Raw genomic sequence first — 27,852 nt, 5'->3', positions numbered from 1 at the left:
CCAGGGACACGGACACCACTGGCTCAGGTGTAATGTGAACAGCCCCCCCCCCCCCCCCCCCCCTACCCCCCACCAGGGAAGGGGTACGGGACAGGTGGTCCTAGGTCCCACCTTCCTTGCAAAATGTGTGTGCATGTATGTGTGTTTGTCAGGTTAGTCTTTTGCAATACGCTACACAACGATTATAAATGATTAATTTATAGCTGTAATGCTTCTTAAAATCACATCATTTCACTTTTGGAAATGTACAATAATAAACAGAATTATAAATATCTATAGTTAACATGCAAAGATTGAATTTCATCACCTTTCAAAAATATAACTTTAAATATTCCTTTGTATAAAATAATATCAAAGTTTAAAAACAAAACTGATATAAGCATAAACTTGAAAAACTTAAGTTTTCAAAAATTATTAAAAACATTTTTTTTCCACAAAATCAGTTTTAGTTTGTCATGAATTCATGTTTTCCAAACTATAAAACAGGCTCTTTTTTTAAATGTTAAGAAAAATCTGTCCTAAAAATCTTCGCTTTTAATCTTTTCCAATTGAATAGATTTTTTTATGATCAATATTTTGGAATAACTACATTTAAAATAATCTTTGGAAGGGAGCAGCCATGTTAACTTTTTATTACAAACAGGCAGAAGTCCACACAAGCTTCATTAAGTAGGTTTTGTGTGGGAAGAAGTAACGAGCAGCTAGTGTGCTGCAGTGAATTAGAAAGTGGATTAGCAGATTTGTTATGGTGGACACAAATATTCTCTGGGGCCCTGCTGGGCACACGACTCTGCTCGTTATAGAGAACACACAAATTCCCTTGTTTAATTTAGCAAGAATGCAAATGGAAAATATCGATTTTTCAGGCAAAGAGGGCTTAAAAAAATAAATCAAGGCTCCTTCTAGCTGTTTACTTTCAGGAAATCTGTTTTTTTATTTGTTGGTTTGATATTCTTTTGTGGCTCTAGCAGGGTTTGCTTTTTTTAATTACACTAAAATGAAAAACATTTTAAAAATGTAAAAACTGACTTGATTTTTGTGTCAGTTTCTTTAGAAGGAGCAGGATTTCTTTAGATAAATAAGTGTTTTTCCCTAAAGTTTACTGTTAGTATGTTGCCAGATCGATTTGCCCGTTTCCAGCCCAAAAGTCTTCAAAAAAAAAAAAACAGACCCCACAGAAATAAAACACACAAAAAGTGGTTAAGGAACACAAGTCAAATTTTGAGGCATCTTTTAGTGATATTTAGTCGAAAACATAAAATAAACTTCTATTGAACTTTATTAGCAACCACTGAAAAACAAAAGTGAGCTCACTAGCGCTGCTCCTTTTTAATCCTCAAACATAAAGAAAAATAAAAATAAAAATCAGAAGATGTGAGGAAGACCTTGGTGCTGCCTCACCTCAGCCTGAACCTGAACAGGAAATGAACAAAATACTGACATTTTTAAGAAAATAAAAATTAAATTAAATAAAATAAATCAACCGTAAACCTGGCCAAATTATGCCCACCCCCCAAAGCAATTTAACAACCAAATCCTGATTCGCAAAGACCTGAATGAAGAAATAATCAGAAATGCAAATGTAACCTTAAAATTATTTATATGTCCACCATCGTGACAAAGAAGGCAACAAGAACATTTAAAAAAAACACCATTTTAATCTAAATGGGTCTTAACAACCCAAGGTCATATTTAAGCTAACTCTCTGAAATAATTTCAATTAAATACATTTCAATTTCAATGAAATGAATCGCACTTGAAGAGGTTAAATTGTGATTTTCAAGGTGCATCAGATAACTGCGACTCAGACTAGTTAACCCTTTCCTGTCGTCACAGGAAACCTCCAAACTGACTGGAAAACGAGCTCATGGTCTCTGCAAATGTTAACATGTCAGACAGAAAACTGTGGGTTTTAACTGAGCAGCGGCTGAGATGCCACTGACTGAATGTGGAAGCTGGAGCAGATTATTAAACCGTTAGTTAATGTGATATAGTTAATGTGCAGAAAGCACGGAAGTGAATGAAACTCGGCGGCTGCATGGAGGCGGAGCTGGCAGTCTGTGATAAACAGCTGTGAAATCAAAACAGCTTCCTGACACGGCGGAGCCGCTGGAGGAGAACGTTGTTGTCATTCCGAGGAGCCGTGACTAATTCTAATATTTACTCCCACTTTGCATCGCAGGGTCGAAAAGTCCTGCAGGTCGGGCAAACAGCAACAGCGCGTGGATTTTTCTTTCTGCAGTCGATGGTTTGCAGAGTCAGAGTCTTCTATAGCTCTGGGACATCACTTAGAATTCCATGTGATCGTTCTCTCTTAGCAGCCCAAAGTCTTCATAAATTGTGAGACTGTGCGGGTCACTTAAAACAGAGTATAATCAGAAAGCTCAGAGCTTCACCGGGACTACAGCTCTTTTCTTCGCTGTCCTTGATGGAACACTTTGATGTGAAGAAAACCTTCATTTAACATAAAACAAGATGTGTGCTTCAAGTCTAGGCTCAGGTATAAATATTCCTGAATAAGTTCTGATTTTGGAGCATAAAGTACAAAAAAACCTAAAAATGTCATTTCTATTGTGAGTTTTTTGAAAGCCTAATTGAGGAGAAATGATTTTTTTCCCCCCGTTAACAGCTCTGCCATTATCACTCTTGGAAATTTCCAAACGTTTTGCACTTCAAACCTCCATATTTTTTTTGACAGCAGTTATGCTAAACTTAGATTTATTTCCTATCCAAACTTCATGGCGAGTGCTCGGGAATCACATGCGGTTCGGCTCTGCCACATCCATCAGCAGCCTAATAACCAATATGCTGCAGATAAGCAGTCTCCAAAAAGACTGACCCAGTTTGATCTCATCAACCCTTCTGTCAGCCCCCAGACAGCCCGTCTCCCACCACATGACAACCATAATAACCGTCTCTGGATGGCCGCGTCTCTGATGGTTTTAGAGGCCGTGCTTACGTAACACTTTTTCTGCATTTTGACGCTAAAACCTGCAGCTGGTGGAGGAAATGGAGGATTGCAGATCTGCAGCTTCAGGAAATCTATTATTACTAACGCAAGACTAAAACAGAACTTTACCCTGGTTTACCCGGAATCTTTTTGGAAACATTCACACTTGTAGCAAAATAGATGATATCACAGCGGGATAGACTGTCAAAATTACAATAGACGGGGCCAAATTTCTCTTCTAGGGCTTAATTTGTCTTTTCTTTCCAAAATCCACTAACAAAACCAAACCACACATGTCCTATCCAAAGGAATCCATTAGGAAGTTATTATGGGATGGCCACAATTTGGCGATTTTCATAATATGGGAAAAGAAAACTTTTCCTTTGAGCGATCTTCATGAAATTCCACACGCGTATAACCAGGTTTTGAAAAATGACTGATGAATAATCTGCTCCGTCTCCAAACGCAGCTGAAGGTTTGTTGACCTTCGACCTCACGAAAAGGGCCGCTATCCCAAAAAAAAAAAATATATATTTATAAAAATCAGCAAGATCACAACGTCGCTTGTGGCTTAAATTTTTGTTTGTGTTGGTTTGAAATTCTGTCACAACTATTGAAGCAGATTATTGGTTTTGTTTTGTTTGTTCTCCTTAAATTTTCGTGGAGTTCCCAGACGCGTCGACCGGAGCATCAGAGCCAACTGTAAATGTTTGCATCATCATCAGTTACTGCCCAACCTGAACTAGCTGTGCTTTCCCACTGAGAGTAATGACAGACAGAGCGAGCAGAGCCTGTCATTGGAAGCATGAAATCCCTTTAACCACATCCTCCGTCGCTGGGCAGCCAGTGAGGGGGGGAACACAGCATGGGGGGGGCTCTAGACTCACAAGTTGAGATCCAGGACCACCAATGCTTCACAGAGAATCTGCTTGAAAGTCTGTGCAGCAAAATAGCCGACACTTTCTGCCATCTTCGGGCAACACCGTAGCATCAATCTTCCTTAAAGTTGGCAGCACTAAGTGCTATCGGCACTAATAAAGTTAAAACATGATCTGCTTTTAGCTCATCTTAGAGTTCAGTGCTTGGTTTATCGCACTTCCTCTGCACAGCTCCGGTATGTTATGCTTTGTACTGCATAAAGGTAATGAAGGGGAATTTCACCCGTCACCTCACAGGACCATGATGCATTATAGCTGTGCCTTGCTGCTTCTTCACCTCAGACACCTGACGCTTTCCGCTGCGCCAGGTTCTCTCCTTTCACCGTAAAGGCACAGTGGTCAACTAAAGTGCTCTCCAAACACAAACAGTAAATACAGAATTAGGGAAACAGAAACAATAAACTGTCACTCAGTGTTAACAAAACTAAATTCACGATTTTTGGAAATCGCCACATTCTTGCAGGTTTAGAAATATGTTCTGGAAAGAGTGTCTGAAATCAAGTTCCTTGGAATAATTATGGACGACAAAATCAGCAGGAAACCACAAATAAAGCAGGTCAGAGCTAAAACTGCTAAAAGCATAGCAGTGTTAGGAAAAACGCGCCATACTCTCACTCACAAAGCACCTTTACTAATATACTCATCCATAAAACTAATATAGTTACAGTACAGTGTAGAAGTTTGGGGAAATACTTATATTATAATATATTCTTTTAGGGTGGCAGTTTAGCTCAGGTGGTAGAGCAGGTCGTCCAACAACCAAAGAGTTAGCGGATCAATCCCCGCCCTCTCCAGCCAGCCGTCACCCCCCGAACACGGCCAGCCTGCAGCTCACTGCTCCCCCCAGGGGACTGGCAAAATGCGGAGAACAATTTACCCAATTGTACCGTGAATGTTTTGTACCTATCTGTAAATAGTAATAAGCATATTGGTTATGCACATCATCAGGTTTTGTAAAAAGGGGTGGGAGCAGACAAGATTTCTCTTCAACCCACTCCTTTTCAAGCACACTGTATTGTTTTAGGTCTTTTTTAAACCATTGTGTGGATTTTTCATTTGTGTTTGAACTAAACTGAACTGAAACATCTCCTTTGCATGTTTACATATTTTTATGTAACCCCTCGTTTAGACATTTTTAGTAATAAGTGCATATGGAGAGCCACCTTAAGAAGGTAGAAGCATATTTGGCTACAAAATGTGCTTTTATTGTGAAATTATTTTATTTTCCTAAATGACACAAAGACATTGTTATTATACGGTCTGAATTTGGATTAATTTTCTCCTCACATGAATAAATTACACACATTATACATGAGACAACCTCCACTGCTAATTATGTCCATGTTTAAAAAGACAATTTGCAAGATAATAATATTTGAGAAATTAGCATGGATATGTGGGAATGTGCTTCGCTCTTCTCTGACAATGCTCTGTTCCTCGCCTTTTGTTGCTGGTTGGCTGAGTCTTTTTAAAGAGGGACTGATGGGAAAACAAAAAAAAAATCTTATTAAGACATTGCTTGGGAGTCATGTTGTTGCCCTGTGCCAGTGTGTTTTTTCCTTTCTGATCTGATTGAAAGGGAAAGGCTTCTGTGCTCTAAATGAAAGTGATTACCATCCGCTGACAAAACACCATGTCAGAGGCTTTCAGTTGTTGCTTCTAATTAGTCGATTCTGTGCATAACAATAAATGAGATAATGACACGCCTACTATGACTGGAGGGATTATAAAGATCCTTTTAGAATCTCAGAAAAACAAAACGTTGCTGTTATTTTACGGTACCCTCATGTCGGCCTTGGTAACGCCAACACTTAAGTGACTACCTCTAATGAAAGATCTATGTAGACGTCATGATGATGAAGCTCTTTTTGGCTCAAATAAAATAAAAAATACTGCGTAGTTTTCTATGACATAGTTTCTGCAGAGTGGCAACCCCGCCCCCTTTCCTTTCCCCGTCGCTGAAAGCACAGAGCAGAGAGCTAGTGGCCCCGCCCAGCGTTTTTTTCTAGGTCGCAAATACGATCTTTTTCAAACAGCATTGTTTTGTCTGCTCCTGATTTACAATCATTTGAATCAAACAATCCTGATGTTTAAGCTTAATTTTCTTTATTTATGTCCTCCACCATTTGAAAAATGGGACAAAAACGACAAAAAAACAACTGTTTTCTTTATTATGTTCTTTAAACCACAGGGCAGGATGTGCGTTGGATCTTTCATATCTGGTCTGTATTGTGGTAACAGAATTTCTGGGGGTGTTTGCTGATGCAGCTGCAGCCTATAAATAGGGCCGGTCCAGGCAGGCAGCAGTATGGAGAGCTCTGAGTAACCCCTGAGACCCGGTCCTAATCTAACCCAATGATGGGAGGCATCATTAAAGTGGAGGTTCAGCCGCATGGCCAAAAGGATGCAGGGTTCCCTCCAAGACAGCTTGGCACTGTGACATCTCAGGAGAGGCATGCCATCCAATTTTGATCCTCTTTTAAAAACATCCCATTGTTGGCAGCCTCTCATATCTCCGTTAACCTGGTGGCCATTTCTCCAGTCAATATTTGGTGTCCGACACAACAACGGGAACTTTTTATTCCCTCTTTTGTTATTTGATGGAAGAGAAAGAACAGATTATTTCATCTCTGCTGATCATCTGTGTGTTTAGTTTACTGGTCTGAAGAATTCAAGTCTGCAGAATCAAGATATTTCAGGATAAGGATTAGAGGAAAGCAGATGCTTCGCCAGGCGTTGCTTTCGAAAGATGAAAACTGGAAACAAACATTACTCATATGTGTGTAAAACAAGGATGACTGTTGCAGAGCTTACTAGAAGTTGACAAGCAAGCCAGAATGAAAGAAAATGTCTTTGTTCTGCAAAAAGAAAATCAAATGTTCCTGTTTTGTGCAGATTTTTCTGATTTATTTCAGGGGGGTTTCCGGGTCAGTGTTCATTAAGAGGTGAAGTGATTACAGAGCGATTGATATGGACAGGGTGTCATGGAAAAGAAGGCCAAAATATTGCCTGTGGGCCTGGGGGTATCCAAAAGAAAATGTGATATCTGCAGCATCCAGAAGATCTTTCAGGGGAATAAAAGATGCACTCTTAATGCTGGGATTAGCTCGACTGTAAAAAAATAAATAAAATAAAATAAAAAAGCAGACTACTGGAAAAAGATGATCTGCTGAACAGCCCTGCAGCCCAGAGCAGAGTTCAGAACACATTTGCATCAACTTACGAGTCTTTTAATGCTAAAGTGAAGCTCAATGCATTTAAAAAGACGCTAAGAGAGCTATATTGTATGGTAACTGCAAATCACTCTTTCCATTTATGTAAGCTCCGTCAAACGCCGATTTATTTCATGGCTTGAAAAGTGGGCTGCTCTAATTATTTTTGAACTTCTGCAGAATTGTTGTACCCTTCAGCTCAACAACTCTCTTTACATTTCTTAGGAAAATAGCATTTCAGTTTAAATTTAACGTCTGCAAAATTCTCTTTTTATTCATAAATCTTATATTGGGTTTTTTCAATCTATATATTCCATAAAGAGTTTGTAGTAAACCGGTTATGTCTTCAGACATTCAGTTTCTCAGGTTAGGATGGACTTTCCTTAGAAGAAGAGTTTTTTTCAGCTGTGAATTTATCTTATGGATAAAGTTTACAGATATTAGTTTTTATCTCTTTCTCCTGTTCAAATGTCTGTGTTTAGCTGCAAAGTTTCTGTTTTCATTAAAAATTTCAACAGTTTAACTTTTAATTGTAAATGTCAGTGATTGATTGGTTGGTTGGTTGATTTAGTTAATTTAAGCATTAATTGTGGACAACACAAGGAAAATAATCACAGATTGATGGAAGGGGCTGTTCTTCACTTTGTGATGTCACAATGTGAGAACCCGCTCGTTTTCGTGGATTGGGAGGGGGTGGCGCTCAGAGAGCAGCTGTTTAAAGGAATGCTCAGAAATGCATGAATGGATCAAAAAAACACTTTGGGGTTGTTTTTTTCTGAAGAATGAACATTATATAAAATAGTTAAAAGTTGATTTTGTATGATATACTGTGGGTCCTTTTAATGGTAACATCGAAATAAAAAACACACCAGCTTTTTTTTGTATTGCTGTCAAAGGAAACGTCTCTTAAAAAGGGCTTTCAGATCCTCAGACATCACTTCCATCTTTCAAATGTGGGATAAACTCATAATGACAGTAATTTTCTGGCTGTTGATGAATGTTTAATTGTAAATTGACATCAGGGATTCTGCTGTAAGAACCCCCAAAAACTGGATTAACGTTTGAATGAGTCCATATTTTGTTGTTTTAAATGTAATACTGTTAACAACCCAGACATCTTTGTGGAAGATGGTAAAAATAAAAAGATTTGTATTCTATAATTATTAATTACAAAAGAAAATGAGGTGACAGAAAAGTTCTAAGATTTACATCCTGTAATTAAAAAATCAAATAAACTTAAATCTACTGCCAAGCTCTGGGAACTAAAGATTTAAATATTTATCAACCAAAACTTCTTATAGGAATGTTCAAGGAAAGTAAAAATTTGATTTAGGTTCACATTAAAGAAATGAGTGTATACAGAAAGCTTTACAAGATTATACAATAAAGCCTTAGCAACAAATGTAATTCAAAACAAGATTACTGACATTGTTGCAGGCTTGTGAAATGATCAATTTACATCTTTTTTTTATGAATTATTCTAGAACTGGAGTTAACACACAAAAACGTTTAAACGTGGGTTTTTGGCAGTCAGCATGCTCACAAACCCTCCTTTATGAATTATTACCAAGCATAGTAATGTGATGGGAAAACCAAGTACGTTAATCATGTGGTAGTACTCTGTACATAAATCAGAAGTACATTTCATGTCACCTTATGCTGCTTAGAAATGATTTTAAGTGAAATATGAAAACATTACACATTTTCTTGAAGTAGGGAGGAGCTGAGTTTTATAAATAATGTCTTAAAAGCTGCACAGTTAATTAGGTTTGATGCATAAACGATCAAACTTAATTGTGAACATTACATAAAGCTCAAAGGTTTCATGTTAGCACATGTGTGATGCCACAAGAGCTTACTTTAAACATGAATTTCTGCGAAACTGTACAGTTTTTTTATGCATTTGAGGACAAATAAAAAACAAAAATGTCACCTCATCTAATGTTATAGTAATTCAGTCAGCACTGAAAGTTCTGAATCCACTTCTGCAGCTGGAGACACGGCTGTGCCATGACCTTCTCAGTTTGACCCAGTACAAACCTGTACATGAAGAAAAAGAAGAGCAGAGCTGCTGACCTGTTCCCAGGTCTGATACGTGGACAACACCTGAGTCAAGATTAAGATCCCAGAACTGATCTCTTGTGCCTCGTTTCCACTGGGTGGTCCGGTCCGGTCCGGTCCTGTCTGATATTTTAAGCGGTTCAATTATAAAATGGACCCATTAGCCGGACCACACCGTACCATATTTGGGCCTCTGTTGGTTGTAGGTCCATAGAAAAATGGAACGGACCGGTTAGGGCGGAGCTACTGCTGAAACCTGCTAATTGGCTGAAGGTCATGATGACAAAGAATGAGCTGATGGACGACGTCCATTGTTTTTGTTGTTAGCTTCACCCCGCACGCCCCATGATGGTCCTTCTTTGAGTTGACCTGAATTGCCTAAACCATTCGAAACCGGACCGTACTGGACCGGACCATACCGCTCAGTGGAAACGAGGGATTAGTGCCGTACTTAAGAACTGAGAAAACTGCTTTGAGAAGAAGTAAAACGTGCTAAAAATAATAGATCGACTCCAGCTAACTGCTTTTTTTCAACCTAGTACTTTGATGGAATCATCCGGAATAAATGAGAATTCATTGACATTTTCTTGAGTACGGAAATGTTGTCTTGATATAATGACATAATTACTTGGTTATCTCTGTAATAATAAAGCGTGGTCACTCAGGTTGCGTAGGGTGCATGTCTTTGTTATCATATGTAGTAATGCAGTACAAAAGGGCAGCCTTTAGCGGTGACATCATGCTGTGTGAATGGTACTTACCTGCTGGGACCTGAGGTGATGTCCACAGAAACCAGGGCTGTAATTGCAGTGGTGGCTTAAAGCTGGCTGGTCTGAAGGAAGAATTTTCAAACAAAGCTTTGCTTTTAGCGGCTGACATTTACCTGCTGCTTTTGCCTGCTCTGTCAGTCAAAGGGGGTTTTCACTTGGACGTCTGAACTCTATACCAGAATAGGGTTTTACAGCACAAACTTCACAAACAACACAGACAAAACTTTCCATCTTCTATTCCTGATGCTTTTTGTCCTTTTTTAAAGTTGCCAAAGTTCAGAAGCTCAGAAGTGGGGACAGGATAATTGAAAAAGCACAAAAGAAACAGAAATGTTGTCATTTTAGGAGTTCAGTTCAACCTTCACTTGGTTAAATATACATCGACAAAGCCAATCTACCTAGATGGAACCAAAGTAACTAAAGTACAGAGTATCACAGATGTTCTGTGTTACAAATAGAACCAAAAAATAAAAAATGTAAACATGCTTTACTGCATTGGACTGCAAAAAATTCTGCCTCACACTCAAAGGCCTGATTATTATGATCAGTCATGTTGCTATGGTTACAGTTGGATGGAATGGCAGCAACTACGATCTTTGAGACAAACGTAGAAGAACTGAGGGTCAGTTTGTGTTGCCTTTTCTGTGCAGACTTCGCTTCCTTTTTTCTGAAACCTTTGTTCAGCATTTGGTGTTAAAAGTATCTGAATGTGTTTGTTTCATTTTCAGAGTGTCTAAAACATGACCAGTGACAAAAACCTGGTGAGCCCACCGAACAACAAAAGTGTTAGGGAGCACAGCAGAGCTGAGAAACACTGCGATTAAAGAAGCACGAGGTTCAGACAGATTCACTCCCATCTTCCCCTTTGTACTTCCTGGACCTGAGAAAATCACATGATTTGGCTGCAAAAAGTATTTTTCAGTGGCAGAGAAAAGCAACACATTACAGATCATGAAGGTAACATCTAAAGCTTTAGTCCCAACTGCCCTTAGGGGTGGATACAGCCCATCTGTGGGTGAAAAATGGTCAAACCTGTACAGGTCTGACCTATACCTCCTTAAATCTGCCACTCCTGCGCCCTGACTGTTAGAAATGAGAAATATTTGACAATTAGTGTGTAGTTTGCGTGGACACACGGTCAGTTAAGAGCCAGTAGTCGCACCTTACTAGCAAGTGTGGCATGAGGACACTATATGCCAGCATCACCTGTACATCATAAGTGCATGTAACTTCCATTATCCTTACAAATACTTCACAATATGATGTACGACAATGGTATGTTCCACTTTCATGACATCCCCTAAACATGAGACTCAGGGGAACTACGTGAAACTCCTGGGTTCCCCTTAAGATGCAGCCGCCCTTCTATACAACCCTCGACAGACCCGTACCACCCAAAAACCCACAGAAGCTGTGCGTGTGACCCAGGCTTTACATATGCGTCAATAATCTGCATTCTGAAGGAGATAAAGGAAGCAGTAGAGAACTCTTCCAGTTTGATCTCGACAGCCTCTTGGTTCGTATCATCAGGATCTCTCCACACGAAGAGAAAGTTTAGATGCACCAAACTCAGAAGGGAGGAGCCAAAAGTTGTCTGCCTTCCTCAGAGGTGGGAGGTTATTTGAGTTAGGCCAGATTCAAGAGGAATAATTGCTTGTTTGTGTGAAAATAGTTTCACTTTGTCTCCTCTGTGTGTCTAAAACAGACAAATCCTGAAATGGCGTGACATTGTTTACCTGCTGGAGGGATTGGATTGGATCAGAATGACAGCGTCTTCACAAGCAAATGGAGGAAAGATCCTCAGACTCAGCAACAATTTTCTTCTTCAAAGCAGTATTAGTGACTCCATTAAAATGCTGTCATTCCCTTTCCTTTATGGCTGCCGGTTGCTTCTGAAGAGAGGAGAAATCACAGCCATTCAAATTCTGAGGGATTCTAATCCTGCTGTGACTATTAAACAGGAAAGATCTACTCCGTGGCTTACCCTGCCTCCAAAAAAAAACAACAAATAAGAGAGACCGGTGTTTTGAGCCTCCTAACCGAAAGCCTCTGCAGTATCTCAGGCATGTCATTCGACGAGCAAAGGAATAGACTCCTGTCACACACAGAAGGCTGCGCCACGTCAGTCCTCGTTAGGATTAAACTGCGAGCATGAGCACAGACCTGCAGGCACCTGAGCGACCGACTCTGCGATGTTATCATGTCAGCAGCTTTTAAATCCTTCATTCCACCCATTATTAGGAATGACTTTATCACAGATCAATAAGGTAATTGCCTGCAGAAGTGCAGACGACACTTCAGGCAATTACTGCACTTGTGTAGGTATACAACAAAGGTTGGACTCGGGATTCAAAAGACTGTTTGATCCACGATTAGGGGAATCACCTTGATTTTCTTTTTGCTTTGCAGGTGACAGATGGAGGTACCATCAAGCAGAAAATATTCACGTATGATGCAATGTTTAATACCAACTACTCACATATGGAGGACTACCGCAAACGTGAAGACTTGGTGTACCAGTCAACCGTCCGGTAAGCTAAAATCAATTTCAATCAATGCTCTCTCAAAAAGACATGTATGGGAAGGGTTGTTTATTTATTTATTTTTTTTGAGACAATTTTCTTTTATATAAAAACAAACCAGATATTCATGTATGAACCAATGAACTGTAGTTCAGAGCCTTCACTCCTCTGGTGCTGATCAGGCAAGACCACGATGATAGGATCAGGAATGGGTCGGAGTATTATTGCTGTAAGACAGAAGGATACGGAAAACTGAGTACTAACATGTGGCCTTATGCTTTTTCAAACCAGAGATGCACAGTTAGCAGGAAGCAATGGCCATACCATCGGTTAAGGCTTAGTCCCAGCCGTCCTAATGGAATTTTCATGTTTTCAACCACCTCAGAGCCTGTCCATGCGTGCAGCATTTGTGCGTGGTCAATAAGCGACTGGTGCGCTCACCTTACTGACGACTAGAGAGTAGCGTAAGGACACCGCATGAGAGCATCACCCATACATCGTAACCAACTTCATTTATCCTTATGAATACTTCACGATACATTTATCACACGTGCAACAATGGTACTTTCCATTATTATGATGTACCTTGCAGATACACTTGCTCTCCTGCCTACAACCCTTCACAGACCCGGGCAACCCAAAAACCCACAGCACCCGTTTGGTTGCATGTGACTAAGGCATAAGCTAAACACGCAGAGAATCTCTGATTTTTGTAGACATTTACTTGAACATAGTATGTAAACTGAGCTGCAGTTGGATGAGCATCATTAGACACTTATTGGCGTGATTATAGTGCATTCTGGGACCAAACAACATGGCTGGGAACCCAAATCTTTCTCTTTGCCATTTTTTCAACTCTACTTTATTCAACTGCACATGTTAGGATGTGAGGGTGCAGCAATACAGCGGATGTGCCCGGCATGAATTACACCTTCAATTGCTAACGAGAAAACGTCACAACGTCCATTTCTCTGGAATCATTCCACTTCTGTCATTTTCTTTTATGTTTTCTTCAAGCAATTTTTCTCTGTCTTTGTAATTTCATCTTATGCATTTGGCCCTTTTTTCTTTCTGTTTTCATATTTTCATGTGATGTGACTGCCCAGCTGAAGATGATTTATCTGGACAATCCCACTGTCCCTTTGGGAGAGTCGGCATCATCTCGATGGGATGGCATATTTTCTTAGACACATACAAACATGGGAAAATGAGTCCACACCGAAGCAGAAGAGACGAGCTTCCAGTCACTGAGTCACATAGGAGCCATCAGACGCCATACCTGTGCATGAATCGGAATCCGCCCGATGGCGTAGTCAACCCCACACAGATGCAGACAGCAGTCAAGAAAAAACATCTATAACTTGGAATATCAAATTAATTTAAGGCCAACAAGAAACAAAAAACATTTCTGTTGACTCAAAGAAGACTAAAAAGTCATACTGTTCTTCTTTATGTGCAGCAAATAAAACCCTTATTTTTAAATGCATGTTTTTGATAAGCATGTATCATGCTCCATTATATTTTTGTTATTTAACTGCAAGTCTCAAGGATATTCTTCTTTCGTTTGTGATCTGGCTTTGAATTATTTGTTGTTTTGTTAAAGGCATCGATTTTGATGCTGGAGCGCCTCGTTTTGTTCAAACAGATGATTATTTTTCAAATAAATGATTGTTTTTATCTTTCAAAATATAAATTAGTTTATGTAAACAAACCCCCCCCCCCAAAAAAAACCCCACACATTTTCAGATATGAAACTGCAGTTCTGAAGGATCACTAAATTTGAATCAAAAACTTGAGATTTGTTATAATTCTTTTATTGAAAGAACATTTATTTTGTATTAAATTGATTACAGTCATCAAGGACACATGCTATTTAGATTGATATGTGAGTTTTTTTTTATTTTATTTAACGCAGTAGATGCATAAGTGTTGGTGTATTTGCAGCCTAGCAAAAATGTTAAAGACGATGCATTTAGTATCAGTGAAATACTAGCCTGAAGCAACTGTTTTCCTTTTTACCTTATCTGCCCACAGAATCATCTTTTTCCCTTTTAAAAATGATCTTTCAATTACAAACTTCTTAAATACCAAAGTTCTTTTGTGGTCTAAATCTGCACAGAAAGCATCCTCCCCACAGAAACGGGAACATTTCAGCTTTCAGGGAGCTGCTTTGGACTGGAACCGCCAGTCTGCGGTAATGGACCGTTGGCATTACTGTCCCAGCATTTGTTGGAATATTTTGAACACTAAATGAAGAAATCCAATTCCCCCTGACAGGTTTACAGACTCTGATGCAGCCAAACAAAAGTTCCTGTTCAAGCTGCCTTCACTTAAGAAAAAAACAGGGTTTGTGTTGAACTCAATTTTCTTACATTGTTGAAGCTATTCTGATTTGTAGCTTATATAAGAAAATCTTCTTTCTCTTTCGGCTTTTCCCATCAGGGGTCGCCACAGCGAATCATCCTTTTCCACCTCACTCTATCATGGACATCTTCTACCCTAACATTAGCCAACTTCATGTCCTCTGTTAAGACATCCATGTATCTCCTCTTTGGCCGTCCTCTTGCCCTCCTGCCAGGCAGCTCCATCTCCAACATCCTTCTACCAATATATCCACTATCCCTCCTCAGAACATGTACAAACCATCTCAGTCTGGCTTCTCTGACTTTGTCGCTAACACAGGCAACATGAGCCGTCCCTCTGATGTACTCGTTCCTTATCCTGTCTAACCTGGTCACTCCTAAGGAGAACCTCAACATCTTCATCTCCGCTACCTCCATCTCAGCCTCTTGTCTCTGTCTCACTGCTACCGTCTCTAACCCATAGAGCAGAGCTGGTCTCACCACTGTCTTGTACACCTTTCCTTTGAGTCTTGCTGACACTCTTCTGTCACACAACACTCCTGACACTTTCCTCCAACCGCTCCAACCTGCCTGCACTCGCCTCTTCACCTCTTTTCCACACTCCCCATCACACTGAACTGTTGACCCCAAGTACTTAAACTCCTGCACCTTCTTCACCTCAGTCCCCTGTAACCTAACGCTTCTACCTTGATCCCTCTCGTTCAGACACATGTATTCTGTCTTACTACGACTGACCTTCATGCCTCTTCTTTCCAGAGCAAACCTCCACCTCTCTAGCTGTTCCTCCACCTGCTCTCTACTCTCACTGCAAATTACAATGTCATCCGCAAACATCATTGTCCAGGGAGATTCCTGTCTTACCTCGTCTGTCAGCCTGTCCATCAGCATAGCAAACAAAAATGGACTCAAAGCTGATCCTTGGTGTAGTCCCACCTCCACCTTGAACTCCTCTGTCTTACCTACAGCACATCTCACCACCGTCATACTTCTCTCATACATGTTCTGAACTACTCTGACATACTTCTCTGCCACTCCAGACGACCTCATACAGTACCACAGCTCCTCCCTCGGCACCCTGTCATACGCTTTCTCTAAATCTACGAACACACAATGCAGCTCCTTCTGACCATCTCTGTACTTTTCCATCAACATTCTCAAAGCAAAAATGGCATCAGTGGTGCTCTTACGGGGCATGAAACCATACTGCTGCTCACAAATCTCCACCTCTTTCCTAAGCCTGGCTTCCACTACTCTTTCCCACAGCTTCATTGTGTGGCTCATCAACTTTATTCCTCTATAGTTGCTGCAGTTCTGCGTGTCACCCTTGTTCTTAAAGATCGGAACCAGAACGCTTCTCCTCCATTCCTCAGGCATCTTCTCACTCTCTAAAATCCTATTGAACAACCTCGTTAGAAATTCCACTGCTGTCTCTCCTAAGCACTTCCATACCTCCACAGGTAGGTCATCAGGACCAACGGCCTTTCCGCTCTTCATCCTTTTCAGAGCCTTCCTAACCTCATCCTTTCCAATCTCTGCTACTTCCTGCTCCACAACAACCACATCTTCCTCCCTTCTTTCCCTGTCATTTTCCTCGTTCATCAGCTCCTCAAAATACTCCTTCCATCTTTTCTGTACACTCTCCTGGGTTGTTAGCACCTTTCCGTCTCTGTCCTTAATCACCCTTATCTGTTGCACGTCCTTCCCATCTCTGTCTCTCTGTCTGGCTAGTCTGTACAAGTCCTTCTCTCCTTCCTTTGTGTCTAGCCTGTCATATAGCTCATCGTAAGCTTTCTGTTTGGCCTTTGCCACCTCTCTCTTCACTCTACGCTGCGCTTCCTTGTACTCCTGTCTACCTTCCTCAGTCCTTTCTACATCCCACTTCTTTTTAGCCAACCTCTTCCTCTGGACGCATTCCTGTACTTCCTCATTCCACCACCAAGTCTCTTTACCGTCTTTCCTCTTTCCAGATGACACACCTAGCACCGTCCTACCTGTTTCCCTGATAATTTCTGCTGTAGTTTCCCAGTCATCTGGAAGCTCATCCTGACCACCCAGAACCTGTCTCAACTTCTGCCTAAATTCCTCACAAGTTTCTTCATTCTGTAGCTTCCACCACTTGGTCTTCTTTTCTGTTTTCCCTCTCTTCTTCTTCCTGACCTCCAGAGTCATCTTACACACCACCATGCGGTGCTGTCTGGCTACACTCTCTCCTACCACCACTTTGCAGTCATTAACCTCTCTCAAATGACCTCGTCTACATAGGATGTAGTCCACCTGAGTACTCCTACCTCCACTTCTGTATGTCAGTCTATGTTCCTCTCTCTTCTGGAAGTAAGTGTTGACTACAGCCATTTCCATCCTCTTTGCAAAGTCCACCACCATCTGTCCCTCCAGATTCCTTTCCTTCACACCAAACCTGCCCATCACCTCCTCATCACCTCTGTTGCCCTCACCAACATGCCCATTAAAGTCTGCTCCAATAACAACTCTCTCTCCTCTGGGGAAACTCTGTATGACCTCATCCAACTCACTCCAGAATCTCTCCTTCACTTCTAACTCACAGCCAACCTGTGGCGCATACCCACTGACTACATTCACCATCACCCCTTCAATTTCTAACTTTAGGCTCATCATCCTGTCTGAGACTCTTTTCACCTCTAGAACACTGTTTACAAACTCCCCCTTCAGAATCACTCCTACCCCGTTTCTCTTCCTATCAACACCATGATAGAACAGTTTGTATCCTCCTCCAATACTACGTGCCTTGCTGCCCTTCCACCTTGTCTCCTGCACACACAGTCCATCTACCTTCCTTCTCTCCATCATGTCTGCCAGCTCTCTGCCTTTCCCTGTCATTGTGCCAACGTTAAGAGTCCCTATTCTCAAACCTATGTTCCTGCCTTTTCCCTTCTCTCTCTGGCCACGGACCCTTCTGCCTCCCCTCCTTCTTCGACCAACAGTAGTCAAATTTCCACCGACACCCTGTAGGTTAACAGCATCGGTGGCGGTCGTTGTTAACCCGGGCCTCGACCGATCCAGTATGTCTCAAGTGTTGTGGATGATTCGCATAGTTATTTTGGCATTTTTTACGCCGGATGCCCTTCCTGACGCAACCCTCTCTATTTATCCGGGCTTGGGACCGGCACAGAAGTAACTGGCTTGCAACCCCTGTGGCTAGATTAGCTTATATAAGAAAATAAGAAATAAAAATAAAATAATATTGCCGAAAATAAAATAAATTTTGTAAATCTTAGTGGCATTTTAAAAAGTAGACATTTGATTTAAAATTTCCAAAGAAATATTTGTAATCATTCCAAATACCAATTTTTGCGAGTATTATGTTTGATCATTGCTTCAGTTCTATTTATTTACTGCTCTGTGATTATTCCCATTGACTGTATATGAGAACTGAACTTAGAGACTCCGCCCCCCTGGCGTTCCAAACAGGAAGTGGCTCCAAGAAACCCAAATCCCACAGACTTCTACAGAGAAGTAAACAGCTGTTACTCAGTCATTCTATTGGTCAGAAGAAGCATTCTTTTTTTTTTTTTTTAATTCTTGATAATCTTAATATTTTTTATTATATTTTTGTGGATTTAAGTTAAAAAGTGACCAATCAGATGACTAAATGAAAGCAGGTGGAGCCTGTTGGCCCCCACATCCAACGTTGAAAACATTTGACAGATTTTGTGTACTCTGCTTTCAAATGGTAGGGGGCTCACTCTTTTTTGTGGTTGCCATAGTAACGTTGACAATCACTGCTCACTGACATCATCCCATAGGAAAAATCTGTTGCTCATATGTTGCTTGATCTCGTCTCTTGAGATCAGTTTGAGCGTCTCATATTCGTATCATTCTGTGATCATTTGCTTCTTAACTCTTGCTCCTAAGGGTCCCTTAGGAGCAAGAGTTAAGCTATAATGAGAAAAGACATCACTGAGACAAATGAGGTTGAGTTGAGACAACTGTTAGAGCAATAATTAAGAAGTGGGAGAGACGAACCTAAGACGTTCATGAGACAAATCTGAGAAGAATGAGTCCTAAAAGAGATCTCATCATTGTCTGTCTGATGTCTCTATCATGTCTTAATCATTTCTCTTAAATGTCTTACCAAAGCCGTTAATGAGAATGATATTTGAGATGTATTTGAGAAAGAAAAGAGAAGTTATTTTTATAGCAGTGGTATCCAATCCTGGTCCTCAAGGGCCACCATCCAGTAGGGTTTAGATGTTTCTTTGCTCCCCAGATGTGAATCAACAGGTGATTAACCACCTCCTGCAGAACTTGAGGAGGCAATTCAACCACTGCAGTAGATCTGTTGGAGCAGGAAAACAGCTAAAACATCCATAACAGTGACCTTCAAGGACCAGGATGGGAGACCACTGATATACAGTAACAGTAAAAACAATACTAGAAATGTAAATGCTTTACACTTTATTTGGGCAGCACCATCATCAGTACAGCATTTGAATTGTGGTAGCAGTATTAAACACTTTTTAAAATATTAAATGCATTAAGTACATGAACTGTGGCGTACTAAATGTGGCTGACATGATGGTAAAGAAAACTTCCATATTTTAAACAACAAACACACTGACATCACTGCTGAGGTACAAAAAAACAAGATTATGTAACCACATAAAAAAGTACCTGATAAAAACATTCTCCTAAACTTGCAGCCTACCAAATCCATGGACCAATTTGAGAACCAAATTAAGATAAAAAATAAGAAAAAAGATGGAAGAGAAACCAGTCCGCATACTGTAGATCATAGCAGTGGCCTTAGAACCTGCTCTGCCCTACATTTGTTGACAACGGCTTTCTTGAGCTTGGTCTCTTCAATTTGTTCCCAACCAGGTAGAGTGGCACATCTCAGGACATAAGCTGTAAGACAAGAACATTAAAATCTGGCATGAACAAATTGATAATAGACCGCACATAACAAACAAAGATAACACTTCAAGCTAGAAGCAAACTGTAGTTTTATAAAAGCAGCTGCATAATGCTACCATAAGATTACGTTTCTGTCATCCCTAAAAGCAGCCACACGTCGCTTGAGAGGACATCTGTTTCAGTTAAAAGAATTGAAATGCAGCATACTATGGGCATTAACTATTTAACAAATAAGGTTCAAATCTGTTTCATTTCATTTTTCATGATACAGTCCAGATCAAACATTTAAGAAATGATCAAGTCACATTTGCATGGTTGGCTCTTAACAAGGGAAAAATAATAACCATGTCTTAATTGGGACGCTGAGGGCTGATCGTGTCAGACAGCAAACTGTGGAATAAGATATTTCAACGAATATATATTATGGTATCATTAAGAATTTTGTGGTCAATATTTTTTGGATTGTTCAGAATATTTCCATTAGTTTTTTAAATTAGAGCACTTTGGCTTAGGTCTTTGTTCTGTTTGAGACTGAAGAATTATCCCTTAGTGGTACAAAAGTAAAGGTTGGAAAAAAGTCTGTTATACTTGGAAAACTTCATAAAGCCACCCTTTAAATTGTATTTTATTTCTTTTAATGTGACACAATCTTACTATTTAAATCAAATTACCCCAAAATAAGGATTTTCAAAGCTAAATTTTAGGTTAGCCAGGGCTGCTCATTCCTGGTCCTTGGGATCCATCACCCTGACTGTTTTCCAGATCCCCAAGCCCTGCTAGCTGTTGATCAGCTCAACCAGATGTCTCCACATACTGATTGAATGAACACACCTGGTCCAGGTAATCAGCTGGAAATCAGGCAGGCTGGTAGATCTCAAGGACCAGGGATGAGCAGCCCTGAGTTAGATTAATACAAGATTAATAAGAATAATTAACTGCAGGTCATGATTAACTAACCACACCCAAAAATGAATCGCATGACAGCACTCATAAATATGTACCTTTGCAGAAACTCCAGGGTTGAAGCCAGCTCAGTTGGATAATGACGGTTAAAGCAGAAGTAGCTTCTGAACATCAGGCACAGTGCTGCAATGTTGTTGTGTACGATGGAGCGGTCCCAACTCAGCATGAACCTCCTTGGGGAAAAGAAAGACTGTCCTAAAGACAGAACAATGGATGAAGTAAACATGTCACTCATGTACAGTGTACAAAGACAAAACCTTTAGAATAATTTAACACTGGAAACTTTACTTACCACATACAATAACAGTTGGAGTCAACGGCACCTGCTGCAGCTGGACCTCGTCTGCATCTTCTACAAGAACATGGCATCCTCCTCAAAGTAGCAGAGCAGAAGAAAGAGCATCTCTTTAACATCTCATCTCTTCTGAGCAGCCACTCTGCTCTCCCCGCATCATCTGCAGCCTTTTAGAGTTTGGAAAAACGTCTTGCTTTCATCATTTCTGCAACAAGAGTGCAAACCATTTCTTTCCTTAGTCTTGGGCCAGGTCTCTTTCCAAAGACTGCACAAATTCCTCAAAAAACTTACTCCATGGAATTTCAAAGCTGTCCTCCCAGTCAATGTATGTACAGTCCTCGGCTTCTAGAAGATGTGGATGACGAACTCCTCGGTGACTATAACAAAAGTGATGATGATTGTGTTGGTGAGGTCTCAACAGATGACGATGTGCTGTTCTCTGGCGTTTGGTCTGCAACAAAAAACAAACAAACAGTATAAGTGTATTAAGTTTACACTGTACTGTCAGTGTGTTACCCATTCACATTCATATCCACTTCCGTGCATTACAAAAACTCATTTGTAATGTTTGAGACTCACATTTCAATTTCCAGAGAGCAAGACGTTTCCGGGCTTGAACAGGTCTCAAAGCTGGCAGCAAGTCAGCCTCTTCTATGAATCGTAGATCCTCATACAACTCCATTTATTCCAATGGACTGCAAGTGTTCTTCCAGGATGTCTTTTGTGGCTCTGGTAGGACCTCCATAATGGCAGTGTGGAGGAACATGGGTTCTGATTCACTCATTTTCACGTGTATTTAGATCACCTTGAATCAGAGAGGGGAAAAAAACATCATGTACACACATTTTATACAGCACAAAGTAAGATCTGGAAAGGTTTTTAAATATGATTTATGATTCACTAAAATCCTCGTACATATCAGTGTTGACATTTGTTGGCTTAGCTACATCTGTGCTCTCTAAACATCTTCACCACTGACAGAGGGCTGAGAACATGTTTCCCTAATATGCATACTTACATTTTCAGATTATGCTTTCTAGACATGTGAGCAGTTAATGATGACTTTATTTAAACACATGTCCATAACCAGTTTCAAAAGATGGCATGCCAGGCCAAACGTCTGCAAGATGATCTTTTAAACAAGATAAAAGCTTTTTACAGCGTAAAAATTGAACATACAGTGAAACTGCACATTTTGAAGTTTGGAATAATGGAAATGGTCTGTGGTGTCGTCACACTGTGAATGGGATGAACCCTGCAGACCCTTAACTGAAGAGCAAAATGTCTTCCAACAGTTACTTAGCACTCACGCGTTTGGAAAAATATCGAGGCTCATTCTGTAAACTCTGCACTGCAAATAACTCTTCAATGTCTCTATTTTTTATTACAAAAAGCACAAGTAAACCTTTGTAAAAAGTAATAATTACTTATACAGCCAAAGCCACCGCGAGTAGCCCAGACGTCTGCATTAGTGGCGGAGCTAGCTTAAAACACCTTTAGCATTCAACTGAGTTCAGAGTTGGAGGGAAGAAATCGCAAACTTACCGTGCAAACTTCAAAGATTTTACTTGAATCTTTTCCAGACAAGCAAAAAAAATGTTGGAGATTCACCTCACGGATTGTTAAAACGCAGAAAAAATACGACAAACGGTCGTCAAAAGTCTCTCGTTCTCTGCACTTCTCCCGCTTGCAGATTCCGGCCCGTTGGTGACGTCAACCACAGAGTTTTCCCTCCCACCGTGATCAGCCAATCAGAAATCTGTGTCAAGTGATGCTGTGATACAGTTTAAAATTCAAATCGGGTTACTCCAGGCTTCTGTTAGTTCAATATGATGCAGACTAAAATCAAGAAAACAGAAAATATTTTCAGCTTGTAAGGCTGCATGAAGGGTGATTTTTAAAGACAAAGATAAATTAACTCAAACTGAACCCCATAAATCTGTACCGCCCTAAAGTTGATTTATTAATTTGATTATTTTTATTTGTGTATTTTATTTGTTTGTTTCAAATGTAAAATCTATTTTTTGTTCACTTTAAGGTGATCCAAATATGATCCCAAATGTCCTTTATTTAGTTCAGACATCAATGTGTTAAATGTTTTATACCCACCAACATATAAGTGTGCGTATATGCACTTGTGCGTGTATGCATGTGTGCCAGTGCATGCGTGTGTTTGTGTTTAACTAAACCTAGCATCATTAACCCAACATACATTCTTGTTCATTTATGTTTATCTAAGCAGTCAAAAAAAAAGTTTATTAAATCGACACTGCAACGTTGTCTTGAAATTTCATGTTTTTTAAAAAGTTTCAAAAATATGTCTTTTGAGGACATGACCGTCTTAATGATTTAACTTTTTTTTCTTGAAATTGTAATTAAGTTATATAAATATGTAAGCAATAAACAACTTTTTTAAGTTGAACATAAATAAAATAAAAAATATTATTTTCTAGAGATGAACTGTAATGGTGTCATCATGAGACTCATTTTAGGGCTTGTACTACTCTAATTTTTCTTTTTGCTGAGACAATAAAAAAAAAAGGCTAAAACAAGATCTAAATTATTGAGCAACGAGAGACAGAACCATTGATGTCTTTCACTGAGACATAACTGAGATAGGAATTTGAAGTAAGGATATCAAATTGAGACATACTTGAGCGCAACATAATATGGCTCATTTTTCTCTCAATTGAGATCTGGAGAAGAGACAGTTGTGAGAGAATTTTGAGATCTCAAACAGTGCTCACTGTGAGACTTATTTCTCAGGAGAAATGTTTGAGAAGAATGAGAAAAGCAGTTTAGTCTCAAACAGTTCTCATTTATGTCTAGGAGACGTAAATGTGACAGAAACGAGATCTCATCTTCAGTTTTGCTTTGCTATGGGATCTGGCTCCACCATGGTGGCGGCTGCTTTGACTTCATTTGGTTGGAGCTGAAGGTGAAAACCCTTTTCTGTGGATGACTGGACACTGACTCACACAGTTCTGTCTTTGTGTTCCACGTGACAAACTTTTTATGAGTTGTGTTGGTCTCTTTGCAGCCACAAACTGTACATTTCTTGAGAATTTGCAATCATGATGCCTCAAAACCTCAACACAATTTTAACATGTGATCCCCAGTTTATCATTATAACACCAAAAAAAAAAAAAAACATTTATGGCATGTTCCAAATTTGAACCCAAATGCATAGATGGATTATTTGTTATTGTCACCTTTACTTTTGAGTGTTCAAAAATAAGTGCTCTTTGGTCAGCATTACTCATCCACTCATCCACTAAAAAACAAATAATTTACAACTAATAACCTGTACATTCTTCAGTTATTAAAAAACAACATCGTAATTTACAACAAATAAATAAAAGGTTCACAAGTATTTAAAAATGACAACACATGAATTTACAACAACTAAAATATGTATCAGTCAATAAAAACAATAATTTACAATTAAGAAAGAGTAATAATGATAAGAAATATACTTAAACATCTCATCACCACATCTATTTGTAAATGCATAGCTTTACTCTTTCACTAAATAGACATTTTTTTGTTCAAATTCAATCAATAAAAACTAAAAGCATGCTTTTGGGAAATATGGATGTATTGGAGTATTGTTTACCTCAATTTGCCTTTCAAACCAAGTTGAACCCGTTTTAGCCTCGATGTCTGTGGACTTTCCAGACGTCTTTTAGACGATTTCGGAAACCAAACATGCTCACCGGGACTGCAACCCATTTTTGGGCGTCTCAATGGGCCTTTTAAGGTTCTGTAATCAGCGGAAAGCCTTCCCTGCTACCCCTTTGTTTGTTCTCGCACTTCCTTCAGTAAAACCCTCATCGTTTATGCCTTTGATTGTCTGTTCGTGTTTGCATTGGAATCTATGAAAGCAGTGATGGCAAACAACTGAATTGCAGCTTTGTTGATATGAACAGAAAGATGAGCCACATCAGCACATGCTATATTGGAAGCAGTGAGCACAAAGCCAATCACACTTCCTCTGGCACTCACACAATCATAGCATTATCCTTATCATTATGTTTCATGCTCAATCTTCAAGGAAACATGGGTGATTACACACCTCACTTTGCATCTGGTCCACTAGACAATTTGTCTCTGCTTTTCATCTAGTGCAAAGTGTTCTGCAATTGCCAGAGCAGAGCCGTTCACTCGAAATGCTGTAGGCCAGAAAGGGAGTCTGACAATGTGCTTGTTAATTTGATGCAGAGTTTGACTGGATGAGCTATCAGAAGCCTCTCTGTCAGGACTGCTCTTTTTCACTCTCCTTGCAGGCAGTGGCATTGCTTTGCATCTGTAGGCGGGAGGAGTTCTGGAGGAAGGCCTGCATGACAGGAAAGAGCTCTCAGATGCATCTCCTCAGGGACAATCAATCTCTCTTTGCAGCATGCTGTTTTTGCTGCACCTCCATGGGGGCCCATTACTATTGATCCCGGCTGTGTTTGCCTGGTTTTTGGTGCAGATATGAGCTTTTAAAATGTGTGTTTATTGTTCTTTGATGTAAATTCCTCCCTTATGCAACTTCCCATTAAATACTTTGCCATAGACTTGTAGTTAATATACTCATGTTTGGCTGCAGGAGAGGCAGTTTTGATTAATGGGTGGTTTGCCTCTTCCAGCCGTCTCCCTCATTGCGTGTCATTGAGATGACATGCTTTGTTTGCAGCTGATTTATCAACTCAAGAATAAAAAAAACATGTCAAAATATTGTCTTGTTTGTTTAAAGACGTTCAAAGCCACAAATTGCCACATGTAAGAATGAAAAATTTGAATAAAGAGCGAAAACCAAACATGGCAGCAAACTCTTTGTTTTGAGGGAACAGAACTGACAAATTCCTTAAAGACTTACTCCAATGGAAATAGTGGTTTTGGTGTTTTTAACATTTTTTTGTGGCATTTTTTCTGATGATGGAGGACATAGATGAAAAAAAAAACGTATTTGTTTCTTCAAATCGTTGTGAATCAGGAGCGGGAAGAAAAAAACGCAGTTTAAAAAACATGAAATTTGTGATGTGGAAAATACTCCAGGTGGGCTACAAGCTCCCTGCTCCGCCCCATTCCGATGCACCCATTTGCAGACAAACAGATTCAATTCAATTCAATTCAATTCAATTCAGTTTTATTTGTATAGCCCAAAATCACAACAACAGTCGTCTCGATGGGCTTCGAAGTAAAACATGAAATCAAAAGGATCACGAATACAAAGAGTTCAATAGGAAAATACTAAAATGAACTAACAAACTGACTAAGCTATACTGGCATCCCTGCCCTTAGACCCCCCTTCGCGGTAAGGAAAAACTCCCAAAAAAACCGGATTCCGGAAAAAACGAAGAAACCTCAGGGGTGCCCACATGAAGGAGGGATCCTCCCCCAGGACGGACAGGCGATTTACCAGAAATCTTAGAGAAGAATTAACTTATCTAAATCTACAACTACATATATAAAGTCCAGCAGACGAGCTTCATCCAGCTGTGGTTGTGGGGACAGTCAAAGGCGCGAGTCGAGCCGGAGACAGGAACCACAGCCAGGTGTAGGAGCAGGAGCAGAGACGAGGTACTCGGTCAGGTACAAAGCAGAGACGAGCCAGAGATGAGACAGGATCCACAGCCAGGTGTAGGAGCAGGAGCAGAGGCGAGGTACTCGGTCAGGTACAAAGCAGAGACGAGCCAGAGATGAGACAGGATCCACAGCCAGGTGTAGGAGCAGGAGCAGAGGCGAGGTAAACGGTCAGGAACTGGAGCACGGATGAGCCAACTGGAGTCTGGAAGCACTCCCACTCCCCAGGAGGGGAGAGGAAAAGAGGGACAATACATGAATCGCACTGCACCAAACAGAGGCATGGAGAACTAAATGATAAATTATGATCAAGAATAGAGGAGAGGAAGGGTAGAAGTAAAAAAGGAAAGAGGACAGAACCCCAGTGCACCATAGTTACCCCAGCTTCAACTTCTAGCAGCCTTTTAAAAGAAATAGTTATTATTAAGTTTAATTTAAACACATTAACATTAAGTTAAATAATCTCTGAATACTAGCTAGTCTGACAATAAGCCTGTCCAAAGAGGAATGTTTTCAGTCTAGCTTTGAATGTAGAAACTGAGTCGTCGTGAACGTCTTTGAAATGAACGTCTGAGCTGGAATCTGGCGCCAAACTGTACGGCTGGATAGCTCCGATATTCCTTACCATTCTGGTTGCACCACTAATGTTAGGTTGAGGGTGTGAGCTTTTGGATTACTTCTGGATTGTGGGGACATTTCTGGATCATGGAGACATTCTGCACATGCATGCTGCCCCTTCAGCTCTCCATTGCCTGCCCTCCACTTCACCAATTCTGCCTCCCATCCTCTCATCACTGTGAACAGTACTCTCTGCTTTCGCGGCCTTCACTCGGCCTCAGACGACAAAGACACTGGCTATTTTTCATCTACATTCATTCTTGGAAAACTAGCATCATACTTACGCCGTCTCCCGTCTCCTGCTAACAGTGGACACGACCCCCACTCCTCACACCGGCTCCTCCTCTTCGTTCCCAGGATCCACACAGAGTTCGGAGAAAACTGCCTTTTCCTCTGCTTCTCCTTTCTCGTGGAATTGCGCTCGGAACTCTGCGACTGCAGGAACACATTTTCATAAGTTGCTTTAAAACAAAGCTTTCTGAGTGTGTGACTGAAGAGTGTGCATGTTATGTTTGAGCTGATTTTAAATTAGTTTTATTTCCCCGTTTTTCTCTTGTTTGTTTTTTATTGTTTGAGTGTGTGTGAATGTGCCAATGCCCGTTAGCAAGGTCTCTCTAGAAAAAAGATTTTCTATCTCAAGGGACTTCCTGGTAAAATAATGGTTAGAAAAAAAATAAGCCCACAGCTTTGATCTGTGAC

The 27,852-nt window shown here is 40.2% G+C and overlaps 1 protein-coding gene and 1 long non-coding RNA gene across 4 annotated transcripts in view; one reads left to right on the top strand and one right to left on the bottom strand.

Moving 5' to 3' along the window:
• LOC101166218 (immunoglobulin superfamily member 21) overlaps positions 1 to 27,852 on the top strand; it is a gene marked incomplete in the record, with an annotated part of 226,269 nt that overhangs the window by 116,814 nt on the left and 81,603 nt on the right. The window contains 1 exon segment of the mRNA XM_023955299.1: positions 12,341 to 12,462. Coding sequence (XP_023811067.1) covers positions 12,341 to 12,462 — 122 coding nt within the window.
• On the bottom strand, positions 19,234 to 22,733 carry LOC111947480. 3 transcript variants are annotated; one of them, XR_002873330.1, is made up of 6 exons: positions 22,513 to 22,733; positions 21,547 to 21,772; positions 21,259 to 21,418; positions 20,965 to 21,045; positions 20,711 to 20,867; positions 19,234 to 19,700 (listed from the first exon to the last, which is right to left on the bottom strand). It is a non-coding gene; the product is annotated as an uncharacterized LOC111947480 (long non-coding RNA). The 3 variants fall into 3 exon arrangements; XR_002873331.1 differs by having other exon boundaries at positions 20,965 to 21,024; XR_002873332.1 differs by lacking the exon at positions 19,234 to 19,700 and adding an exon at positions 20,566 to 20,606.

Source organism: Oryzias latipes, chromosome 5, assembly GCF_002234675.1.
Source record: "Oryzias latipes chromosome 5, ASM223467v1".
Lineage (NCBI taxonomy): Eukaryota > Metazoa > Chordata > Actinopteri > Beloniformes > Adrianichthyidae > Oryzias > Oryzias latipes.
The sequence above is the reverse complement of the archived record's forward strand: the minus strand, read 5'-3'. Positions and strand labels throughout refer to the sequence as shown.